At 44.1% G+C, this 25811-nt stretch overlaps 1 protein-coding gene across 3 annotated transcripts; it reads right to left on the bottom strand.

Annotated features, from left to right (window-relative positions):
• Positions 1-2650: 2650 nt before the first annotated feature.
• LOC116448840 (syncytin-1-like) lies at positions 2651-10429 on the bottom strand. 3 transcript variants are annotated; one of them, XM_032119814.1, is made up of 3 exons: positions 10107-10429; positions 6749-6922; positions 2651-5497 (listed from the first exon to the last, which is right to left on the bottom strand). In XM_032119814.1, the coding sequence occupies exons 2-3, from the start codon at positions 6815-6817 to the stop codon at positions 4100-4102; spliced, it is 1467 nt and encodes a 488-aa protein (XP_031975705.1). In that variant the 5' UTR covers positions 6818-6922; positions 10107-10429; the 3' UTR covers positions 2651-4099. The 3 variants fall into 3 exon arrangements, with proteins under 3 accessions (XP_031975705.1, XP_031975707.1, XP_031975706.1); XM_032119816.1 differs by lacking the exon at positions 6749-6922 and having other exon boundaries at positions 2651-5510; XM_032119815.1 differs by lacking the exon at positions 6749-6922.
• Positions 10430-25811: the final 15382 nt, after the last annotated feature.

Raw genomic sequence — 25811 nt, 5'->3', positions numbered from 1 at the left:
AGGCAGGGAGAAAGTGCTGCACAGTTCCTTGCCATGCTGGTAGCGACCTGGCTATCCAGAAGCAGGGCTTTAGCACAGGAAGACCATCGAACTGTCAAGAGATTGTTTCAGCTGCAAGTGGAGATGTCTACATGTGAAAGACTTCTACTAAGGAGGCAGGTTCAATATATTCATCTGGGTGGTGTGACTGAGGAGTGCAGTCACCCTGCGTGCTCCCTGCTGGAGATGCTGCTCAGCACTGCAAGCAGCACCTACATCCTACCTCCCCTCAGCCTTCCAGCACTTGGTGAAACAAGCTCAACTTGATAAAGTTTAACAAGCACATTGATGCACTGGAAGGAACAGCTGAGAAGCAGGGAGGATTTGGGAACACTCTTCTCTGTTTCCTCAAGGTTAGGAAACCCAAGGAACATCACCTGTGGGTCAGGAAAGAATTATTCTGTTTCTCCACCTTACAAAGTTCTGCTGTTTTAAAGACTGGCAGGGTGAGGACTATCAGTCACCAAGCCAAAATGAAACAGCAGTTACCTTCTGCCCTAGGTTTTCTGGGTAACAGCAATCAGTACTAACACTGCAATTGGAGAACAAACCCTGCACAGCTCTAGGAGCTTGTAAATTATGGTTACTCAGATTATTGCCTTGTATATTGAAGGCAGAGATTAGCCTTATAAGTTAGTGGTCTTACTAAGCTGTACAAGCTACTTTGCAGAGATAATGTTTGAGGTTCTAGTTTGGACTGCTGTGATAAACTCCAGTGCACTTGAACAAGACTGAACCTGTTATAAAGGGTGACCAAATAAATTAATCTCTAAAACAGCATTGCTGACACTCAAATTCCTTGATGCATACAGTTAAACACAGGGAAAGCAGTTCTTGCCTGCAGCATTTATTGCTATGTAGATCATAAATTGATGATCATAGCCCATGTTTGACACACAACTTTGCAGTCAGTTCGCATCTGACCTTGCCTGGCAGCTCAGACTATGACCTGCCTCACCATTCAGTTTAATACCATTTTTGTTACTGTTACTGAAATTCAGCCATATGCATGAGCAGGGCAGCCTTACCAGGGTCCTGGCACGGACTTCATTCATGTGGGACCACACAACTCACATGAAGCGGGGACAGCTGCAGTTGCTGGCGATGCGGGCTCTGCCCGGGACTTCGCGGTTGCACGGGAGGCTCCCCGGTAGGACCGAGCCTAGCCCGGGGCTGCTGTGCGGGGCTCCGGCTCCCTCTGCTGTCCTGGGCCTGTGATCCCCGCTCAGACACCGAGGCTGCTCACACGGGCAGGGGGGCAGACCATGCTCGGATTTAGTACGCTCGCAATTTGAATAAAGTCGGGGTAAAACTTCAGCTGCATCAGGAGATTGATAAAAAGCAGGACCAAAGTCACAAAGGTGAAAACCCCATTTCAGCAGACTACTTTTGTGAATGAAGGCTACATCAGTTTCTTCCTATGCAAAAAAGAACTAGGAGCACCTTACATCCTCTATGCAGACACCACTCACCTTTATAGCAACAAGGGGGGGGGGGGAAAACAACCACTGCCACATTCCTAAACCCCCTGCTCCCCCCACTTAGGCTCCATCTGCAATTGCAAGAAAGCAGTACTCAACTCAGCCTGCTATGGATTAGAGTCTCAATTATGCAAGCAGGAGCCATAGAACAGAAACACTCATGAGTCCCGCAGAACCAAAAACTAACATTCCCACAAAAGAGGATATAGGATTTGTGGCCCTGGGAAGGGCTTAAATGCTTCCTGGGACCATGGGCAGGGGCGTGGGAGGGGGCTTCAGGTGAAGCTGCTTGAGGCCGTTAGGGTATATTAGTGCCCTCAGCTCCTAGCAACATGTTTGTCACTTAAAGGGAAAACTGCTGAAATTTTTGTAAAGAAGATAATGGATGAATTAGGAGAGGAATTATGAGGGCAGTGTTGCTGGCAAAACTCTAAAGCATTCCTTGGTAAACAGATTCAGCTCCTGGTATTGCTCCTGTCTTCCCACATGACCCTGGAAAACGATGAGGGTACTTACATGTTTATCAATACATTTAATCTACGGTCATGATCATATCTATTTTTAAACCCTTTAAAATGTGTTGAATTTTAAACTCACCTTGACTTGTGGCTTATAGTGTTGGTGGGAGCTTAAGACAGGAATAATAACTAAACCTGCTACCTAGGGACTGAATCAAGGTGATTTCTTTTTGTTGCCCAAGCTTCTATGCCTGTGATCCTTCCCAAGGCAAATGTCTGTGAATTACATTAGAAGGCAAAGCATACAAAATGCTGCAGCTGCCAGGCATGTGGTGGCTTGTCTCACCCAGCACTAGAGCTGGGCAGCACTTGGGACAGTTGATAGAAACTGGGCAGGCACTGTCAGGCCTTCTTGGGAAAGAAGGGCAGGAGTTTGTCCTTTAATGCTTGATTCTTACCAGTGCTTTGATTTTCTTGGTCTGGACAATGTGCACAGTGGTACATCCCAAACCTCCCTTTCCATGAGCACTGTCTTTTTGTGCAAGGCAGCTGGTGCCTGAGTGCTCTGCTCTCCTTTTCTTTCAGTAAAGGTGTGACTCCTGTACAAGCACATGCAAAGCACAGCTGTCAGGAAAGAGTGTTTTAAGTTGCACAAAGGATCACTGACAAAGGTATCAGCAAAAGCAGGTTTAATGTTAAAATGAAAACATGACAAAGTTCATTGACAAGGTTCACTCTACTGTTTACTAGATGGTTAAAGCACACAGAGAAAAATTGGACTAAAACCTAAAATCAGTCAATTTCAAACTAAAATCAAACTAAAATTATCTACCTGGAGGATGGGATAGGAAAAGGGTAAGGATAAGAAAGAATAAGGGAGACCCTCCTGTTGAGTCACAATATTCAGAGTGAACCCCCTTGCCAAACTTAACCCCAGACTTCACCAACAATTTAGGTCCAAAGGTTTTAATAGACTTAACAGCACTTAATCGAGAGTTTAATTTAAACAATTTAACAAAATATTCTTATAGGACTTACAGTAGCACAGCAATAACTCACTTATAGGCCTAACTTACTTATGACTCTAAAGCATTTAAGAATCTAGCGGAGCAGCATTGACTGTACATTGGCTATAGCACATTCACACCCACACAGGCCTACAGGAGCATGTACAAGGTAAATACCTGTGAAAATTCCCCTCCAGTTGGATGTCTTTGCATCTTCTCAATGGGCAAAGGGTTGAACCTTGAGGAGTGGTCATATGTGGCTTAAAGCTCTTTTACAATAGACCATTATCCCTTTCTATGAATCTATTTGACTTACCCAGTAAGTTTTTCCGTTACTGATATGTAGGGGTGGTGCTTTAGCAGGGTAATCTAACTGTAATTTTAATCTACACTGAGGAGATTCTGTAAGAATAGTTTTACAAGTTTTCCTGCTTAGGCCCCCCCTTTGCTCTGTGCAACAAAATAAAAAGCTTCCTCGCCAGTGTGATCTAATTTCTGATGTAACCATTCTCCCAGTCTATGCCACTCCTGATTTAAGGAATCCTCTGGTTTTATCTCCCTAATTTTAGTTAAGTTGTTGCCTAAATTCAGTAGAAAAACTTTCCAAACAATATTAAAATTGATAACATAAGAGCAGTCTTTTAATGAAAGCTTTCAGGTGCGCACATTATACCTATGCACACACACAGCATCAAATTGTCATGATTTTTTTAAGTTTAACTAATTAGCATATCTAGCAAGTAAATCCGGCAGGAGAGTGGTTGCCCTGGTAACCCACCCTTCCATCTGCCCCACTGGAGCCCCCCCCAAGGGTTCTTAGCCCTGTATCTTGTTATGCCCATGAAGTATCTTATTATTTTGGCCAAGATGCTGGTAGAAAGCAGGATATTCTTGTTAGAAATTCTTTTTCTTGAAAATAAGACCAAACAGAATTTCAAGAATGTGGCATAAAATATGAGAAAGACTACTGTTCCAAAGTGTGAGAAAGTCCTAAAAACTATACAGCTGTATGTTAAAAATCTACAAAGCTACAAATACTTAAAAAGCTAAAAATCTTTAGGCATCATTTCTCCTCTTTAGAGACTTGACAAAAAAATTCTATCTTGTCTAGTCTCTACCACTTATATTTAACATTAATCCATAAAGATGACCAGAAGCTACAGCATCGAAACATACACCAAGTCATTATGCAGACACTAACTACAAATACAACTAGTATGAACAGTTGTATTATCCAAATCAGCTTTGGAAACTGTGAAGTAAGTGTATGGTTATTATTTTCAAAGCCCAATGAGTCGTCTTCGAGAGTTACCTGATCTAAAATTTGAGTTTGTTTCCAAATTTCAGCCAAATCTTTTTTAATTCTTCCAGTCTCATCTATATAAGAACAACAACTAGTGTTAATGACTCTACACATGCCCCCTTGTGAGACCAGTAGAAAATCGAGAACCAGTCTGTTTTGCAGAATCACACGAGCCAAACCCCAAACTTCTTCTCGTGAGGCCATGATTGCATCTGAAATTTGATTCTCAGTATGTTCAATAATGGCCGAAATGTTAACAATTGCTTTTTCCAATTCATTTACTTCTAAAGAAGGAATAGGAGCCATAATTGCACTATGGAAAATCATAGGATGCTCAACAAGGGGATTATTGGGTGTTTTTATCCTTCTTACATTAGTCCACCTCCACCCACTTTGTTCTTTGAGGTGACCAAATACTGTTATGTCTGGGATTATAGCCCCAAGGGCACAGGCCCGGTCTTTATCAAGGGGCAAAACTTTCCATGCTTCATTTTTACATATCCAATACCATCCTGAACCCTGCGGGGGAACCATTCTCCAGGGTGTCTGTGCCAATCCTACTATGGCTTTTGGTACCAGCCTTATTTTAGATTCAGTTTTATGACAATACGGAGGTAGAGTGACCTTTCCTGTGACATTAACCACCACGCAGGGAACCTTATAATTTTCTTGATCAGGAATTAAGCTGCTTAGAGTTACAGGTAGGTAGTCCTTAGTGACCTGTTCCCAACTGTTGTTACGGTTTGTCTCATTCATTAAAACACCAATTAATGGCCAGTTGTTATCCTCATTAATTCTTGGCATTTGAGTACAAATCCAACAACTGTTTTTATGAAGAGCATTGGACACATTTTGGACTAGAGCCGCATGCAAATTTTGGTTCCAAAGCTGAATCATTGTTACCGACTGTGCAGAGAGTAAACATAGAAAAAACAATTTAAACCACATCATCTTCATTTGTATCCGTCTCTGTTTTTCCAGGTGTTCCAGGAGCAGAGGCCCTCTCAACTCTGGAGTAGTCCAGGGTCCTTTGCCAGCGACTCTGACTGTGGTGAGGGTAGTCAGCAGGACCTGGACTGATCCTCTCCACTCAGCTTGCAGAGGGTCACTGTCCCAGCATTTAACATTCATCCGGTCTCCAGGCTGGAACGGATGAGCAGGGGTGTCCAATCCTATGGGTCTGGATAACACGATGAACCTCTGGAGCTTCTGCAATGTGAAACTTAGAGCCATTAAATACTTTTCTAAGTCAATTTTCCCCCTCCTGTGAATTTCTCCCAGCATATGTGGAATTTGATATGACACACCATACAATACTTCAGGGAGTTATGTTGTCCCTCTGCCTCGGTTGTCTGTGGATTCTCAGTAAGGCTATAGGCAAGGCCCGAACCCAGGTCATGGATGTGTCTTGACAAATTTTGCTGATTTGTGTTTTGAGGGTACTATTCATACGTTCAACTTTGCCACTCACCTGGGGTCTGTAAGACATATAGAGATCCCAAACAATTCCCAGAATTTGACTAACCTCCCCCACAATTGTTGCAACAAAGTGTAGCCCTCTGAGGACAACCCCAAAGGAATCCCAAATACTGGAATTATATGATTGAGCACAATTTATACCACTTCTTTTGCTGTGTAGGTACGACAGGGGTAAGCTTCAGGCCATCCACTGGAGGTGTCAACCAACACCAGTATGTGCCCATATCCTTCTTTGCTTGGTAACTCAGCAAAATCTATTTGCCAACAATCTCCAGGAAGGTCTCTGGCCTTTGTCACCCCTAGCACTACTCTTTTGCTCATATCAGGATTGTGTCAATGGCAGATTTCACATTTGCTTACTATAGATTGCACAATTTCGGTCATTCCCCTTCCTATTACTGTCTTCTCCAAATGTTTCAAGAGATTCTCTGTTCCCCAATGGTACCTTCATGTTCCCACAGAGCAATCTCCTGAAGGAGTAGGGATGGGACTACAGCCTGTCCTTTTGGTGTAACAGCCCACCAACTTCTTTGATTTTAGCCTTAAGGGACTCAATTAACTGGTGGTCTCTCTCATACTTTGATCATACTTTGGGGTAAACCCTGACAGATTGATTTCTCTCTGTGGTATTACTGCTAGGATACCCCTTTTGCCATTTCATCCGCAAAGTGGTTTCCTGCTTTGGGAGTCGTGTGCCCCTTTTGATGAGCTTTGCAATACATAATAGCCACCTCTGTAGGCTTCCAAATAACTCTGCAGGAGTGCATGGATCTGGTTGGCATGCTTGATTCCACTGCCCTGAGTGGTTAGCAGCCTTCTTTCCTTCCAGATGGCTCCGTTGGTACGCACAACACTAAATGCATATTTAGAATCAGTCCATATATTTACTTTCCTTCCTTTGCTTAGTTCTAGAGCTCTCTCAGTGCAATCAGTTCAGCTTTCTGTGATGATACATCTGGTGGCAGTGTTTGCCTTGATTACCTTGTCCTGGGTTGTCACTGCATGTCCTGTCATTTGTTTACCATCCTGCATGAAGCTACTTCTGTCCATATACAATTCCCAGTCTGGATTTTCTAGAGGCACGTCCTTCAGGTCTGGTCTGCTGGAATAGGCCTCTGCTACGATCTGTGAACAGTCATGCTCGGGCAGGGCACACTGCCAGTCAACGGTGAGGACAGAAACATAGCAGGATTGACAACAGATGTTGTTTTTAGAGTAATATTATCCTGTTCCAACAACACAGCCTGGTACTTAAGCATTCAGCTAGGGGACAACCCATGTCCCCCCTTTTGTTCTAGTACAGTTAGTACTGCATGGGGTACATACACTACAGTGTGCTGCCCAAGGGTGAGTTTCTGGGCTTCCTGGACCAATATAACAGTAGCTGCCACAGCTTTCAAACACCCAGGCCACCCTTGGCTAACATTGGCTAGGTGCCCTCAGATCATGAGGGCAATCAGAACCCTAGTATAGGAATTAAAAACATATCAATCACTGGGATCCATATAACCCCATGATCCTACTACAGCAGAAGGGGTTTTTGCAGAGCATGGTACTTACTGTAACCTCTTTCAAACTGGCCCTGACAGAGCAGAGACCTTTAGTATTTGGCTCAACTGCATTTGAAGAGACAAAACAGAGATCTTTTGAATGCAAAAAGGTACTTTTATCTTTAGCCCAAGCAGTGAAACAAGATGAGAAAATACATCAGGAACATCATGTACAAACCAGAGAACCATTTAATTTGCTGGAATCTCTCTTACAGGGAACTTTTCCCCCTGGAAAAAAGTGACACAAAACTCTACAATATGGAAATAGTATGTCTATGTAATGGCAGCTGCAGAAGGAATTAGCTGAAGAACCTACTAAAGTTTACAAATTACAAATTTCTGTAAATGCAAATCCATTACAATATTACAACAACCTTTCAAACCTTCACCAATTTTAGATGCACCTCCCCTTACTAAGGGGATGTCAAGAGAAGACACTTGGTTTACTGATTCCTCAGCAAAAACGGTAAATGATACATGGCAATATGAGGCTCTTGCAGTTCACTCCAGTGATTTTAAATCTTTGCTATACAGGTTGCACACCCAGCTTTTGGGCATCCTGCTGTGTGAATACTGAAACTTGGGCTCCTGTACATAATAGAAATTTTATTATTGACAATGAGGAATCAGAATGTATGGGCCATTGTTATCCATCCATTGATGAGCGTTGAGCTGCTGGACTGGCAGGCCCAGGTACTGTCCAGATGTTACTCATTTTTTTGATCCCTGATTTTGGGGAGAGAAAGGGTTATTCTGCCTCCCTGAATCTGATGCTGGTGTTGGTGTCTGAGTGTTCAGAGTATATTCTCTCTGATTGTTGTCATCTTGTCTCAGGAATGCATCAATTAGGCTCTGGATAACACCAATAGGCTGTCTCTGAACTGGAGCTTTTGCAATACCTAATGATAATGCCTGATTATATACCTCTTTCTAGCACCTCTGTTTTCTGGATGGATGACCTGTAGGTCCTGGTTCCTGGGAATAGTCAATTTGTCTAAAATTATGACTTTTATTTTCAGTTTTACTGGATAAATCACTCCATCCTATCTCTCGACTGTAATTTATGCTGTCACTCATTAGTGTTGCCCAGGTGGGGATTTCTCTGTGTTCTAAAATTGCAGCAACACTCCCAGCCAATTCTGCATTAAAGGCTGTGTTTCTTTTAATTTCAATTCATTTTGAAGCCAGGTAGGATTTGAGTATGTCAAGGGCTCCCTTAATTAGCAGCTTTAACATTTCATAGGTTACAGGTGCTGTAATGGGAGCATTAATAGGGCAACGCTTACGCACGGCTTGGACACGGGCAGCTTTCGTAACAGTGAAGAGCTCACTCAGAGATTTAATGGGCGTGATCAGAGGCTCTCCTCTCTCCCTCACATCTATTTCACCAGCCCAGTATGCCATCCTGCTTGTGATCAAATGGGGATCATCTGGGGGGTAGGGACCAGAAGTTAAAAAGACAGCAGGACCCCAAAACCCTTTAGCTTCTTTACCACTTGATAGGACTCTGTCTCCTCCAGATCAACAAACTCGCCATAAATATTCAGTTTCAGTTTCACCTGGCTTATGGCTGTAGTGTTCTTGCAAATTTGCTATCTGAATCCGATCAAACAGAAGTTGGCATTTGGTTATGATTTCTTCATCCACCCCGAGGTCCAGTAGTTACCTCTGTTTTTATAATGGATCTGACTTCATACACAGGGGAGTTTGAAGGAGATAAAAGATCCTTTTCCCCTGGTATGTTATCACAGGGATCACCCCATATATTTCCATCCCAGTCTTCAGGGGACGCAATTATCTTTCTGATCTGCACAGTGTCAGGAGGATTTGGAGCTCTTTTTCCTTCAGCTTTTGTTTTCCTTTCTTTTCTTCTTGTAACTGTCTCTGCATCTGTTCTATTTCAAGGACAGTAATAGTTCAGTTCTTTTCCTGCTTTCTATTTCAGTTTTCAGCTCTTGTTTCTCTTTAACTTGATTTTTCCTATACTGGCGGGCAGCTTCTAGGCAGGTGCCTAATATTTTACAAATAATTCCTTTGTTTTTTCCAGCCTTTATATGGCCCCTAGCTGCTTCTAGACATTCCTCCACAGCTTCCCAGTCATGCCAATTATTCCAAGCCCATTCATCTGAGAACTTAGGACTTGGACTTATTCCATGCTTTTTAAGTAGTCAGTGACTTAATTTCCCATCCTGCTGACTACAATAATTTGTCACAAATGAGTATTTTAGGTTGCTCAAAGAATCGCTGGCAAAGGTATCAGCAAAAGCAGGTTTAATATTAAAGTGAAAATGTGACAAACTTGTTGGCAAGGTTCACACTACTGCTTACTAGATGGATAAGCACACAGAGAAAAATTGGACTAAAACCTAAAATCAATCAATCTGAAATTAAAATTAAACAAAAATTATCTACCTGGAGGATGGGAATGGGAAAAGGGTAAGGATGGGAAAGGGCAAGGATAAGAAGGAATAAGGGACACCCTCCTGTTGAGTCACAACATTCAGAGTGAACCCCCTTGCCAAACTTAGCCCTGGACTTCACCAGCAATTTAGGCCTAAAGGTTTTAATAGCATTTAGACTTAACAGCACTTGGTCGAGAGTTTAATCTAAACAATTTAACAAAAGATTCTCATAGGACTTACAATAGCACAACAATAACTCACTTACAGGCCTAACTTAACTTATGTCTCTAAAGCACTGAAGAATCTAGCAGAGCAACATTCATTGTACATTGGCCATAGCACATTCACACCCACACAGACCTACAGGAGCATGTGCAAGGTAAATACCTGTGAAAGATTCCCTTGAGTTCAGTGAAGGACTCACACTAGATGTCTTTGCATCTTCTCGGGGTTGAGCCCTTAGGAGTGGGGGTATTAGCCCAGGCTCTGTTGTTGTCCTTTGGTGATGGTCCTCCAGGAGCAGCAATGCTGAGAGCTCTTTTGCTCTGAGGCCCCACTCAGAGAGAGGTGCTGGTCTCAGCCCGCTGCAGTCCAGGAGAGCTCTAGGGTCTGTCTTTGCACCGCTGTTTATATGGCCATGAGGGAGTGGGCTTTAGTCACAGTAATTTTCCATCCTGGCTGCAATTTAGGTCAGCAAACAAATTTGATAACAAAAATATTGTTTCACTTGGGTTGTTAAGCAGGCAAGAAAACTAAGTTTTCAAGGCTGTTAGTTAAAACCAGGAGCTCGTTAGACAACACAAGTTCCCGGGAGCAGACAGTGTTTCTGATAAGCTCAAGAAGAGCTGAGTCCAAGTGCTGTTTGTCAAGGCCAAGGCCTAACAAACATTTCTGAGATCACAGTGCAGCCTGAGGAGGGGATAGGATGCTGCACCACTACAGCACTTCGACTACTGACAGCTGTGGCATTTCATAGCTTCAGACAGGAGTGCGTGTAAAGGCAGTGACCCACACGGGCCCACCCAGCTCCCCTCTGAGCAGGGCTGCACCTGCACTGTGCTGTTTCCTGCCTCCTCATACCACTGTGCCCTCCCAGCAGCTCCTCAGTGGCCTGGCCCGTGCTGTGGTCCCCATCCACAACCCACCTGCGCTCAGCCTTCGCCTCACCCAGGGGAGCAGGCATGCACTGACACCCCTGTGCTCCCCTCAGCAGCCCCCCAAACTGGGGACTGGTAACAAGTGGTGATTACTGGTTTTGTAGGCTGTCCATGCTCAAGATCCAGCAGAAAGAGGGTCAATAGGGAAAACAAAAAAGACACATTGGGAGCCCATTTCCAACCATACTTATTAAACGGGGGCATCTGTCACATGTACATTGGTTAGGCTTGTTTCCTGATTGCTAGCCCAGGGCCTGGGCTGCTCTGTAAACTGTGTGCTTCCCAGTGTTTGTACGTCCCTGCTGGTGTCTCTGCTCATTTCACCACTTCCATCCTGTCCATTAGCAGGTGTGGAAAAAATTCCCCTACACCACAAATTTCCCCTTTTTAGCATAACCAACCTGCTATGTTAGTTTCTGACTCCCGCTTAACAAGGTGCCGGAATACCCCTCACCCTTTGTATAAAACGTCCCTGCTCATTATGCAGCTTTCCTTTTGCTTAGCCTAAGGGCAGAGACTTTTTGTTTTCCTCTCCAGTCCCCAGTGTCCTTCCTCCCCTCATTATCGAGAATTCTTGTATGGGAGATAACAGTGTCTCATCACCTTCTCACTGCCTGAGCCAGCACAATTCCTAATCCCTCTCAAACTGTCAGGGAAGCCAGGGCCTGACACACGTAATCCACTCCTGACCTTGCCAAAACACTGCAGACATGATTAACTATCCCCACCACGCGCACCTCCCTCCCCCAGCCCTCCACTCAGTCAGAACGGCCAAAACTGCTCCACAAACTGCTCCCACTCCTGTCCCTTTGCCAGCAGCTCGTAAATGTGAGCGCCATCAGTGCTTTTCACCTTTGCTTTGAGTCAGGCCCACCTCTCTTCCTTTTTCTTGTTCTCACATGCTTTTTAATGCTTTTATCATCATGCTGATGATTAGATGCCCATTTTCATCTACGTGAAACAGGAGGACCCAGCAATACTGACTATAAATCCTTCAACATTAAGTATTTTTCACTCTGTGTGTGTATGTGCGTGAGCTTGTTTGCATGGGGTTTTTTTTTCCTCATCTGGAAGAGGCACAGCTGTTACTTTTGTATCAACTCTGAGGCAGATAATATTTTACATATTACTTATTAAAAAAAAAAGGCGAGTGCGGGCACATCAAACTTCTGGAGGCTCACAGGGTTACATTTTAAAGTTTACAGACATCTCCGTATGTAAACTTTGGCTTCATTGTGCACTGCTTTTCTTCTGAAACCCTCAAGATGCTCTGGAGATACAAAGGGCTCAGTCTCCATGGGGCTGCCTCTGACCTTGCTCCAGCACAGCCCTTACTCACATGCTTAACTCTGAAGACAGGCAGAGGGACTTGCTGAAACCGGTGGGCGGCTCATGAGGGGCGAGAAACACAGCCTCTAAGTGCTCTGCTGGACTGGGGCCAGAGCATGCGAGGATGGAGCCAAAATTAACTCAGGCTTGCTGTGTGCATTGCTGTGAGAGCTGCCTGAAACAGGGAAATACCCTTCTGTGGGAGATTCTGTTATTTGAATTTTTTTTTGCTAAGGACAATGCAAATGCGTGAGTACAGGCTTTAAATAAAATAAAAGCCTTTCTTAAAGCTTTAAAATAGCAATTATTTAAATGTGCTCCCCCTCCTTCCCATTACCTGCAGCCTTCTCTTCATCCTTAGCAAAAGATTAAAAGAAATAACAGGAGTTGTTACAATGGAAATAACAGGTTTAATGTAAAACCTTTGAACATCGTATCTGAAGTAAGCTAAGATTTTTGTCAACATATAATCCCTTTCAGGCCCTGTGTTTACATCACAAGGAACTTAGAAGATGATTTATGGACAATAAAGAGGACTAAAAGACAGCCTTGTTAAGAGCAGGTGAGACCTTTTTGAGGGTGCATGAGTGTGTAAGGCAGATGGCAGCAAGGGGGAAATGCCCAGGCTTACAGACACAGGAGAGGTGGGCACGGCTGCCAGAACTGGGAGAGAATGCGACCAGCACAATGGGGACCCAAGAGTCTTCCCATTGCAGTGTGGCCATAAATCCTCATTAATTCTGGAAACAGCTCCACGGTGGTCCAAAGCCCGGCAGAAAAGGTGTGGAGTACTTAGCTCTGGGTAACAGGCAGGCAACAGCTATTCCTGACAAGCTCTGCAAAGCAAGTAAGCTAAACACACATTCACGTGCCTGATTGCCCAGGGATGGGGTAGTGGGAGGTTTTAGTTAAGTACATGCTTTAATGTCTACGGAATCATGGCTTCTGCCAGGATTTAAGCCAGAATTCTAGATCTCCAATATCTTCACCCTTTGTGACATCAGGTAACTTATCCAGATGATTGGTTTTAAGCCTTCCAACAACTCCATTCATTTCTGTTGGATTGCTCCTGCCTGCCAAACCCCTTGCAGTCAGCTGTGCCAAGCTCCAGCTAGGGAGGCTGGTGAAGATGGCACTAAGAAGGAAAAAAACAAAATCCAAATGAGACCCAGGAGAGCCAGGCTCTATTTGAGTTCTATCACAGCTTTCCTGGGGAACCAGAGGCATTTCATGCTATTGCTCCTAGAGCATTCAATTTGCATCAGTGTATGTGCTGCAAGATGATGAACATGGCCAAAGACTAATAAATTGTTATTAATAATGCAAGGCAAGGACAGAGCCAGCAGGAACCCAGACTGGGTGGGATTACTTTAGACCTCATTCTGATGTGGAGCTCTGTGCTAGCCTGCAGCAACCACACAAGATTATTTTTAAGGTACTTTTGTTTTGCTTTGGGTCAAGGGTTGATGGTGTACTGAGAGGAGTTTCTCTCAAGTTCTGCAAGGGCAAGAGAAAGCAGCCATGAACGTGATAAAAGGCCAGACAAGGACTAAGCCCCTTGCTGGCTTCAAACATAAACGCATCCTTATAAAAATAAGGCCATTTCCTTGTAACTGGAGCGTGCAGGAAGTTTGTTTTTATAAGTAGAAAACAGAATCTGTTCTTAATGAGGAACACTTGTCCATGGCCAAACATCTTGTCAACAATGGTAATTCTTTCAAGTTCCTCTGCGCTTGTGACATCCCAAAAGAATTATCTTCTAAGAAATATGATCAAAAAGTCCATAAAACCCAAACAAGGAATTTACTGGACAAGATTCTAAGAGCAGGAAATAGGAAAAAAATGAAAGCATGGTTAAAAAAGAAACCTACCATAAATGCTACTGAGCCATAGCAGCAAAAAGTGCTGTATTGATGCTGACATCAATTACTTAGGGAAGGCTGGGAAACCCTTCCCAACAGGAATACATATGTCTTTCATTATCTGGTTCAGCCATTGAGGAAGACTGAACACCCCAGTGACTGCTTGTGTCCTCCTGATGATGATGTGACCAAATTTGGGAAATGTGCAAAACCAGTCTGAATGCATGTCCAGTGCCAAAGGCAGAGAGGAACAGTTAGAGCTTCTGGGCAGGCTTCGGAGCTGTAGTTTTTCATCCTAGAAAGCTGCACACTGAAAGTTCAAAGTACAAGCAGGAACTCAAGGCAAAGAAGGGGTGCAGGGCAGAGCCCCCAGTCTGTGCTGTCATCCCTTCACTCTTCATCCTCTTGAGGAATGATGCAGCTGTCTTGCTGTGCCACCCAGGTGGCCCACATTTTTGGGGCACAGAACATTCACAGCTCACTGTCTGTGTTAGTGAGGTAAATCACAGAGCCTTTTCTAAAGTCTGTGACTTATGGGTGCAGGCTATAGACCGAAAAGAAGAATGTTCTCATCACATGTGTGGGTAAAATTGGTAATGGGCAGAGTAATTTCAGAAATAATTTATATGATTGATTCTCAAGATTCAACATATTGCTCTGCTATTCCCTTAGAAACTCCTTTCCAGGCCTGAACTCTGCATAAGACCTGCAGAAAAAGGGTAATCTTTGATGCCAAACAAGTGGCTGTGTAGAGGTCTCTAGTTTGCTGCCACTGTGTAACTGGTTACATTTGGGGACTGTGCACTAAAGAATTATCACCTTCTTATTTTTGTTACTCCCTCCTATCTCATTCCCTGGAAGGAAGGACAGACAGAAAGCCTGATTATACTGAAGCCAAAACATTTACCATTAACTTTGCCAAGGCCAGGATTTTGCCTACTGTATGGGTCCAGTGCTTAATTCCGTGTCTGTGCGACCTGGCCAAAGCTCCAAGGTACACTTTTATCAACTGAAGCACACCATATGCCATGGTTGTTTGCTGAAGTAATTTAAATTAACTACATAATGCAATTCAGGGAGGGAAAGAAAATACAGATTGAAGGTTGCAGCAACTTGAATCAGTTCAGCTACAAAAATGACAAATAGCCCCATCTGACTTGGAACTCTTTGAAAAGGGCAGTTCCTTGTATATTACATTGAAACAGGCTCATTATTATTTCATGAGCTAGCTGGCCACGGTGTCACCATGGATAAACAAACACGGGAAAATCACTCTGACCACTTCTCAGAATCTTATGCTGCAAGCCATTTGTAAATGTAAATATTAAGGGTGGGAAAACCTCAAAGTATCTGACCCCTATTTCCAGGATCTGGCATGTTGTGAGAATTGGTTACATAGTGAGAAATTCAAAGCCTTGACAACTTGGCTTCGAAAGTATTTTTTTAATATACATCGTTTTCCTGTCACTGAGTAGGAGAGAGACAAGCCTCTTCTCCAAAGCACAGTTCAGGATTAAAAAGAACCTCTGTAACCATGGGAAATTGTGGGCCAAAATGCTGCTTTGATTTAAATAGTAATAACTGTAATATTAAAATATAGACTAGGCATTTCTATATTTAGTCATCTCCCTGGATTGAGGATGGGGCTTATTCCTGTATTTATGCAGAACTTAGACTCATTTCCCTGGTTTCACCTCAATTGCTGTGTTCTGCTTCTCTTTCTTTAAAACTTTATGCTTCACTTTCTTATTCAAATGCTTTGGGGTTTAAAAAGTAAATATACCTGAGTACAAATCAAATCTTTTGTAGCTTTGGTTCTGCTTAAAAAAATTGAGAGCAACAGAGAGTTAAACATTTCATCAGCAACTGGCAATTTGCTCCAGACTTCACCCAATCTGGAGCACGTGTCTATATGGTAAGACCCTCCTGGAAAGGACAATTGACTGGGCTGTAGCAGTGGCATGCTCTGCACATCTCCCTTCTTGGGAAAGGCACTTTTTTTAGCCTGGTCTGTCATCATAGCAAGTAACATGTGCCACAGTCACAGATCCAATCTTGAAACACATTTTGAAAGCTGCCAAACTGTACTGCATTTCCTTGCTTTCCACTTACAGTCCTAGTTGTGCCCTGCCTATGTGGGACACTTGAAGGTCTTATCTGGATGAAAGAATTTTCTACCATCAGTTAGGATCTGATCTTGACAGTTATGATCTGACCTTGAGAAGGAAGGAAGGAAGGAAGGAAGGAAGGAAGGAAGGAAGGAAGGAAGGAAGGAAGGAAGGAAGGAAGGAAGGGAGGGAGGGAGGGAGGGAGGGAGGGAGGAAGGAAGGAAGGAAGGAAGGAAGGAAGGAAGGAAGGAAGGAAGGAAGGAAGGAAGGAAGGAAGGAAGGAAGGAAGGAAGGAAAAGAAAGAGAGAAAAAAAAGGATTTTACATACTTCAGAAACTGATGCATAGAAATATTCATGATTAATAAGTCTTTGCAGAATTGAGAGCACTTGGGGAGATGCACTTTTGAGCATTTCTTCTGATCTGCTGAGCATTTTGGTGTGATATGGACAAGAAATTTGAGACTCTTCCAGGTGGCTGAAGGCTGTTCATTGAAGGAGACAGCAACCATGTAAATTATAGCTATAGTCCCCTCCAGCTTTCGGATCTAGTGCACTTGCATGGGATGAGCCGGGGAGCAAAAGGGCTGCTCTGCTGCAGCAGAATGCTGAACAGCTGGGACTAGACCATGTTGAGAAAATGGTCAGGTATTGCCCATCACCTAAGCTGTTCTACTGCTCAGGAATATTTTGTAGATGACAATATTCAGGAGTAAATCGAGCCCACACAGGAGCATAGCCATGCACATGCTTTTGTTTTCCAGCCTGTCTGTGCCTTGGGTACTAATGTGTCCAACAGCACAGGAAAGGGCAGGTAGGGCAGATGCTGTTTCATCTGGCTCCAGCACTATACGATGTGTTATCTCAATGATGTCATACACAGCAATCCATGTAGGCAGTGTGGTTTAAATATAAGCTGGAGCCATGAAGCTTGAGTTTCCTCTCACATACATTGGCTCCATGCTAGCATTGCTTCATCATTTTCAGTGCAAATTCACACTGGTTTAGATCAGCAGCAATGAGATCAGAGAACAATTATCTTCACCAGATGCATACAGTCTCCTTTCTCCTGGATGTGTGTCAGGCAGCAAGCATTTGCCCTGAGCCTCCGAAAATTCCTGTTTCCCAAAGTGGAATATGGTGGCCAAGGCAGGTACAGAGCAGAGGGCCAAAGCAGACACTTGGAGGGGTCCATTCCCCTTCAGGGAGGCAGATATGGGGACAAATGGAATTAAACTTGCTGCTCCACAATGGCAAAGAAGGAGTCCTGCACAATAAAGCCCCTTGTGAGCTGCTGTCAGTGACCATCAGTCCCAGGAAAGAGCTGCGTTTTTACCCTCTGCAAGATTTCACCTTATGTTGCTGCAGAGACCCTGTGGCTGCCAGGTACCCTCTGCTCTGAGGACACTTTTAAAAGGTCACAGCTGGGCCTTTCTCATCACCTGCCTTTCCAGAATGTGGTGGGTGTCCAGGACATCCTTACTGGGCTCACCATGCCCAACATTTGCTCTCACTGAATTCAAGCTGGTGGTGAAATATTTTCCCCTTCCACTTTCAGGCAAAAGGCTGGCTGTGACCCAGTTCCCTGTCCGGGAAATGAGGATAGAAAGCACTCTGTTTGTTGGTATGGAGAGAAAATAGCCTTTGAAGCTGGAGCTGTGTTTTAAAGTCTTTCTGGCTGTAATTGACACAACAGGGTCCAGGTCTTGACTGCAATAATTCTCCCCAATCAAATTCAGAGGCTGCATAAATGCAATTTAATAATTAAGCCATGATTTTGGCTCCATTGACACAGCAAGAAAATTGAGATGCCCAACAGATTGTTTGAAACCTGTTAATTTTGCATAATCTCAAAGTGACACATTTTTCTGTACAGGTATCTCAGGAATACATGTTTTTGCAAGAACATGGCTCAGCATTTCTGTCCCCTGCTACGTTAATTACAACCAACTGGTATCTGAATAATAAAGCAAATTCCCCACAGGATAAAGCTGACATATGAGAGTTTGAATTCAGCTGACCTGGAAATATCTCAGTCATGGATTCTGACAAGCTGCATTGTCAGAATAAGGCAGAGATAACTGTGGCTCGAACTAAAGGGCAAGGAGGACAAGCAACCATAAGATGGTGAGCATGAAAATAAATAGCCCTCTGTTACAAGAACAGCCCCATTAAGAAACCACTCTAGGATGACTCTGGTTATGTATTAGTTCTCCTCTTCTCATGACCCCCAGAGCTGCTCTCTGGGAAGCCTCCTGCTCCCTGATCCCCCAGCTGGGGCTGGAGAAGTCCCAAGGGCAGCCCTTTGCTGCCCTGAGCAGAACAACCCCCCTGGCACATCCCTCCAGGTCTGCCTCTGGCACTGGCAGTGAGCCTCGGAGCACACACAGCTGGGCACCACCGGAGCGAGTCGGAAGCACAGAGCTGTGGGCTCCATCCAGCTCCAGTGCACTGGGGTGCCAGGACACTGACACTCCCCTGCTCCTCCACAGCACCATACAACTGACAGTGGAGTTTATTCTGGTGATCCTGCCTTGCCTGCTTCCCCCAGAGCAGGCTGAGAACAGAGGCTGTCACCCCTGGATTATGCTGAGCCATGGATCTGCTCAAAAGTGTGAACTACCCCCTCCCTCAGTCCTTGCTTTGGGATTGTTACTATCTTTGTTTTCATTTATTAAGTCCTCATTAAGATACTGACTGAGGGCAGGTGTGGCTTCAGGTGCAGCTGCTTAAGGTGTCTCCATTCCCACTGATGGCCTCCCCAGGGCTGCTGGGAACACCAGCCCTTAAAACCAAGGGTAGGACAAAAGGGTTTGTTTCTGCTCCTGGTCTCTGCTTTTGGGGCCTCCACTGTGCTGGGTGAGTACTCAGGAGGGGGTTTCCTGAAAGAGAAAGCCTTTGATCCCTGAAGGGCCAGAAGCTTAAACTCTTCCTGTCTTATGGCTTTGATCCCTGTCTATCTGGGATATAAATGGGTATCTTCCACATGCTGATGTTAGTGGAACGAGCAGAACGAAAGGAGGAATCTGTCTGTTGTGTGGGAGTGCTTTAAGGAAAGAATGTTTCTGGGTGTTTCAGAGTTTTCTGTTGAGTCTTTTGTTTTAAAAAGCAACCAAACAAAAAAGAAGATAATTGAATATTGCTGCTACTTGTGGTAACTTCTGCCCTCACTTTGCAGAGGGGATATTCTGAGAAACTAGCAAAACTATTCATTAATCACTGTATGATTAACCTAAAGAGGTGGTTCCCTTCAATGCTTTCAGGGCAGCTGGCTTCAGTTCTTGCTGGAGAAAGCTGCCTGAGGAGAGCTGGAGCTGGGGAGGTTAGGAGAGGCTGAAATGAGCACTTAGCATAGGTGTGTGTGTAAACTTGCAGTCCTGGGAAAGTGGGGGGTGTTTTAGCCAGGTGGTCATAGCAGACTGTTCCCTAGAGTTAACTGACTGGCATTTTCAATTTAAAATTCCGTGATTAAATTGATTGATGAAAGATTTTGATTGTGGAAATTTATTTCCTCTAAGAGATTGACAAAGTAGTCATTTTAAGGTCATTTGCCTTCAGTTAGAGGCAAAATAGAAGTATAAGGGTAAATTCATGGATGGAGAAGGGAAGATGAGAGTGCAGAAACCTTAACTAGGCACTAGACCTTTTTACAGAAAAACACTTTTGTGGATAAGTTATGTTCATTGTGAACTGTGTCCTAAAATGATTTTAGTGTATTTTGTAGGTCTAAGGGTAGCAAGTACATGCATGTTTACTGTTGCCTACAGAACTAAGTCGTGTTGGTCCAGTGGACACTGGAATGTAAAGGGAGACATCCTTGTAGCTGTGGGCTGCCCCACATGAACACTCAGGGCTGCTCTTTAGGAGGGTCAGTGACTCTGGGCCCTCTCTAAAGAACTACATCTGAGTGTGGGCAAAGGCACTATTGATTTAAGCACCTTGAATGAAAGACAAGGGGTGTGTTTGCAATTAAATTGTAAGAATTTTTGAAGTTGATGACTTTCAATGCTTGACACCTTTTTGTTTAGACATATGAGAGTTAATATAAACCTCATGTACCACCTACTTGCATTCCAGACTGGCTTGATTTCCAGGGTGTGAAAGGGCTCCCTTAGAAGTCATTAAGCTGAGGGACCTAAGTATGGAGACAAATATTTTTTGGTGGGGACTAATGGAGTGACTCTTATTGCAGAAGTCTGCAATAAAAATATGGGAGGTCTGGCATTTTGTGTTCCTAGAATTTGGCAGGCACTCTCCTTCCAATATTTTAACCCTTCATCGAGGTGTGGCCTCTGCAGCTTTCCCATGCTTAATGGATGTTCTCTAATAAGTGTCTCTGGCTGTGCTCATCAAGGCTGGTGGTCCTGAAGCACATGGTGGGGGCTGGTCTCTGAGAAGGAGCAAATCCCCTCTGCTGGGGTCTCTGAGACGGCACCCTCTGCCAGGGGAGGGCCACAGCACTGCTGCTGGGGCTGGTGGCAGCTGGTACTCCCCACCCCTCAGCATGGGTGTTCTGGTTGCCCTTTCACCACAAGGTGTGGCTTTCCTATTTCTTTCATTTTTATTCTTCCCTGGATTTCTCTTTGAGAGTGGTATGGTGTGCTGAGGGGAGGGAGGGCCAGATTAAAGGCCAGCTGACTTCAGCTGGATGTTACTTGAAGACAATTCAAATGTTTAAGTTTTCTCAAGTTCTGGCTTGACAGTAATTCCTCCTTGAGGAGCATCTGACTGTGCTTGTAGGAGCCTGGAGGCTGCCATGTTCCCCTCAGTCCCTTGGACCTTCTCAGGCCTTCGGCTTGGAGAGAGCTTCCCAGGCTGAACTGTGTTGGAATGCACTGAGGCTTTGTTCATGTTCTGGTGTTATTACCTATATTCTGACATAGAGGGATGGGACTTTGAAGATGCTTTTTTGAACTCTGTATTTCAGCTCTTTGTTTGGGGATCAGCCGGCCAAGCAGGGCAGTCAGGCTTCTCTCCCACACACTCCAGCGTAGCTCAGCTGAGCAGACTGAGGAGCCCAGCCACGCTGCTGCTTTGTAGCCCACTGTATTCCCAAACTGGCATTTCTCAGGGAAACTGGGATATGAGGAAAGGCAGCTGTTCTGGCCTAAGGGAAGGTGCAGGAGTGATCAGTGTGACTGGGGGACCAAGGGCTAGGGACTGACTGTCTTTGCCCCTGTTCCATTCTGGCCTGTCCAGCTGATAAAACACATTGGTCTCAGGAAAGAAAGAAGGACCTGGCAAGGGGCTAGTTAATGCAAAAAGCACCAAGGACTGAGCCTGGAATATAAAACACAAGTTAGAAATGGAAGACTTCCCCAAAGCTTGTCCTGTGTACAGTTCCCCATTGCATCATTCTTTCTCTCATCTCTGGCACAGAGCCCTTGGGAGCAGGGCTGTTTTCCCTGGAGCCACCCTGGCAGGGCAAGGTGGTCTTGGGGGCCAAGGCTGTAATGGCTGGGCCTGAGAGTAAGGTGGGTTTGGAGAGAGAAATGCTGCTAAAGCAACTGAGTGAGCTCATGATGAGGTGGCTGTAATGTTTTAAGGTCCTGTGTTCACTGTCTGCCATCTTCTGTTTGTACAGCACTTGCCTAGAGGGTCCCCAGGCTGAACCCCTGGAGGTGATGGTGGTGATACCAGGAATCACAGTCCAGCCTGGACTGGAAAACATGAGCAGCAGCTTTGGGCCTGTGTCCTGTGTGCTCACACAGGGCTTCGGAGGAGGAGGTGTAGATAAATACTGGGCATAAACGTATGTTGGAGTATTTTTCTCAAGTTTGACTGGAAGCTGGTTAAGTTATGGAACAAGAACTCCTCTTTCAAAACTTCCTTTGCAGCTTCCCCAGCTCTATGTAACCTGGGGCTGCAGTGGTCTTATGTGATTGTTATTATCATATTATTGTCAGCACCTGAACTCAGAGCAGCTTTGATCGTGACAGCAAGCTCAGTTAGTTAATCATGGGTTCCTTGCTAACCCTGAATTCTGTATGTCTCCTCATGACTTTTTATTCATGAGCACATGTGAAGACTATTTTGTGCTAGTGATTGGGACAGAGTCCTTTTATCAACAACTACATGAGAGCGCTCTTGAAAATTCTGACTTGAAGTTTTGCTTGTGATTACTTGTGTTAGTTGTGGGTATAAGACAGAAAATGTGTAGCTGGGGAGCTAATGTGTAATCAATGTTCATATAATTAATACTGAAGGGACTAATAAGTAGGCCAGTTCTAAAATTCTGCTAGTTTAAAAGTAAAGAATTGGAGATACGTGTTTGTGTGTTAAACTGACTTCTGTTTATAGACAGGAGGCAAAGGCACTTTGGTGTAAATACTGAAGTTATGTCTCTGTGAGCTGCTCCTGTGCTGTCTTGACCAGGATTGTGCAGGATACCAATCCTGCACAAATATACAGTGAAACTGCAATGCTCTTTATAGTAAACTTCTGTACAGGCTTTCAACCAGAGAATGATTCTGTCTGGGGCAATGTGTGTATTATCTGTTTTGAAATCTATCACTTGCAGCTACATGTCCTAGTAATAGTTAGCTAGTTCAGGGGGTTAACTCCCAATTCCAGGATAAATTATCCACCGCTCTTTAAGTCAAATTCAGAGAGAAATTTCTGGATCTTGGGGACTTTATTTGCATTATTTGTTGGTTGAGGAGAAGTTCTAAAATAATTGAAGGGCTTTTTACTAATCAGAAGTGTTTCAGTTTCCTTTTTATAAGGCTAGGAAGCTTGCAATCCAAATTAAACTGTCTGTTCCTCTGAGAAGCAGGAAGCTTGTTTCCCCAAACATGTTACTCTAAGGAAATCTATACCGAGAGAAAAAAGTTATTCTGTCAATACCTTGTGCTCCTCTGCTATAAAATTACATTTTCAAGTGTATGATTTAACTCATTTCCACACGGTGCTGAAAATAGGTTCTGAAATACCCTGAGTGTCACGATCTAGGCAGGATTTACCAGGCTGTGTGGCTGTTGGTGCCAGGAGAGGGCACCAGACATCAGTGATAGCGCCTGTGTCCTGCTCTGTCACCGCAGAGGCAGCCGCCCCTCCTGGTACCTCTGCAGGGAAGGAATAAGCTTCCCTGGGACGGCGGCTTTTTGTGCAGAGTGACTCTGCCTGTGTCCAGTGTTGGTGCTTATGCAGTATGTTAAACTGCCACACCTGGGGTTTGGGCAATCGGTTCTTGTATGGGTTTTGGGAATGGGTATTTGTGTATGAAGGAATGAGCCAACTCTGAGACTTTCCAAGCAATGTAAAGAAATTGCGAGCTGAGCTCTGCCTGCTGAGGGGACCCGTGTCCTATAGAGCCCCGTGGAAATGCCAGGCTGGGACACAGCTGTGCATGAGTGTGGTGCTGTGCACCTGAATCCTCCTCCCTGGACAGAGCCAGCACCTGGGCAGGAGTCCCCCGGGAGCAGAGAAAGGTGACCCAAGATGAATCCCCAGAGTCTGGCCTGGGGAGATATCCCTGCCAGTGGCAGTGCTCTCCCACCTTCCTCTCCCTCCTCTATCCTGAGGCTGCCCTTTGTCTGTTGCTTTGCCGTGTTAAAGTGCATGGGAGCTTGGTGGACTTCTGCTGTAATCCAGTCAATGACTTTTTGAATAAAACAGAGTATCTCTTTAGAACCATATGAATAATTTAACTGTAATTCTGATCCTCTATTAATGGAAAATAAATGCCTACAGAGACATGTCACAGTGGAGCCTTAATTACTGTACCTAGAGAATACTTACAGCTGACTTTTATCCCCACCTATATAGAAACACATTAACAATATTTAGGCTGAAATACAGAATTTGACTGCCCCTCGTTTCCTCTAATTCTTTGGAATGAACTATTAGCTCCTATTATTGGCTACACTTCCACTCTTCAGAAGCATTAACTAATCAGGATTTCATAACATGGTACTCATCCATTTTCTAATTTACTCTGATCCTGTGCTTTATGGATTCTTTGACTCTCTTGACTTCACTGGGAATTGAGGATAGCCAGCTCTTCAAAGAGTTGGCCTCACAGTTAATTTGCATGCTGAAATTGGCATTTATATTAAATTACAAAAAAGGCTGTCTTGGTGAGACCTGTAAAAGTTCCTGCACTGTGAACAGGGCTTTGAATCAGCTGCAGGACTGAGATCTGATTTTGGGAGCTGATGTAAAAACATGTAAAAATACATTTATGTAGACACTCTTATTCAGAGCTTTCAAATTGTAAAACTGATTGCCAACTGCCAAAATTTCCTTTTGGACGTGTTTTTCTATTTCTAAATATTTACTTTGAAATCCTATTCTAACCATTACCCTCTTCATGACTTTGGGTGCAACCTGTGTCTTAGCTGCTTGTTTTGCTTCCTGCATAGCCCCTTCCAGACAGGTGTCACAGAGGAGGTCTGAGTATTCCAGAACCTTCCAGAAACTGGTTAGTCATTCCCTTGGGGATGGACAAGGTCATTGACTGCCTGAATAAAACTTCCACCATATTAAACCAAGTCTAGGGAGCAGCCCAGCAGAAGCTGATGAAGGGTGGCTTGAAAATATACTTTTCCTCTCTCTGTTCTTGAGCAGGTGTGGAAATGTGAGTACAGATGCTGGGAGAAAACCCTCTTTGAGCACCTGAAGCTGGGCTGAGACCAGCTGCTGACCAGGCAGGAGCCTCCTGTGCCTGCAAACCTTGACTTTCATGTCCTCAGAGTAAGACTGTCTTTTGCAGTATTTTTGACCCTTTCAAGTAGGGGCACAATATCTATTAATGCATTTCTGTAGAGGTTTTTGTACCAGAAGGATTACTGTCATAATCTTTGCTTTGCTTTTGTCCAAATTAGGTGATGGAGTTTCAAGTTGTCAGATAATTATTCCCAAAACTAGGAGTATGTATCAGGCTTAATTTTTATTCTTGAAAGCACCAAGCAACTGAAAGGAAAATTCCACCCCACAAACTCTATTTCTGCTAGCTTGGGAGCCAAAAGCAATGATACCATTGCCCCAACCCTTGCTGTGAGCATCCTTTTCAGTCTAAAACAGAGGACTGTGCACTTGCCCTCCCATCCTGATATATTAAAGCTGTCTCTGTTTTCTGTCCTTAAACTAACAGGTACTCCCTGACAGCTTCCCTGTCTTGTCCCCTCCCCAGCCTCTTCTGTGGTCTGGAATTTGTGCAGCAGCTTCAGCTAGCAAAGGCTGAGTAACAGCACTTGCCATGAGTCTTCTTGCATGGAGCTAATAAAATATTCCTGGCCACAAGTTGTATGAAATACTGCACAGCACCTGCAGAAGGGAATTAAGTTACCCCTCCTGAATTGTGGTTCTTCAATTAATCTTTACACTGGGCACATACATCAATAGCACATAGTTCATACAGGGTGCCAACAATGCTAAGAAATGATAAGAAAATTGGGACTGAAGCTGGACTGAATTTTTATAAAGAGGCATAAAGCCAGGCATGAATATTTACTTGTTTTCTTTTGTATTGTACCTGACCTTGGCCCAAGTTTTGAAAGTCTCCATGAGACCTGAGATTGTCTTCTCAAACCCAAACCTCAGCTTTTGCTGAAGAGTTTGAGAAGGACTTTTGTTCCCTGTCACCTGTCTCAATTTTCTGAAACAACTGCTGGTTTCTTTCATAATATTTTCGTGGC

Source organism: Corvus moneduloides, chromosome 10 (assembly GCF_009650955.1).
Source record: "Corvus moneduloides isolate bCorMon1 chromosome 10, bCorMon1.pri, whole genome shotgun sequence".
Classification (NCBI taxonomy): domain Eukaryota; kingdom Metazoa; phylum Chordata; class Aves; order Passeriformes; family Corvidae; genus Corvus; species Corvus moneduloides.
Note: the sequence above shows the minus strand (reverse complement) of the source record. Positions and strands in the feature narration are given on the sequence as shown.

Bases quoted from the DNA above. Each gene is read 5' to 3' on its own strand.
- LOC116448840 (XM_032119814.1), bottom strand. From the start codon at position 6,817: ATGGACAGAAGTAGCTTCATGCAGGATGGTAAACAAATGACAGGACAT. The intron at 5,498-6,748 runs GTAATCAAGGCA...TTCACATTGCAG, and splicing joins CAGTGACAACCCAGGACAAG to AAGCTCCAGAGGTTCATCGT.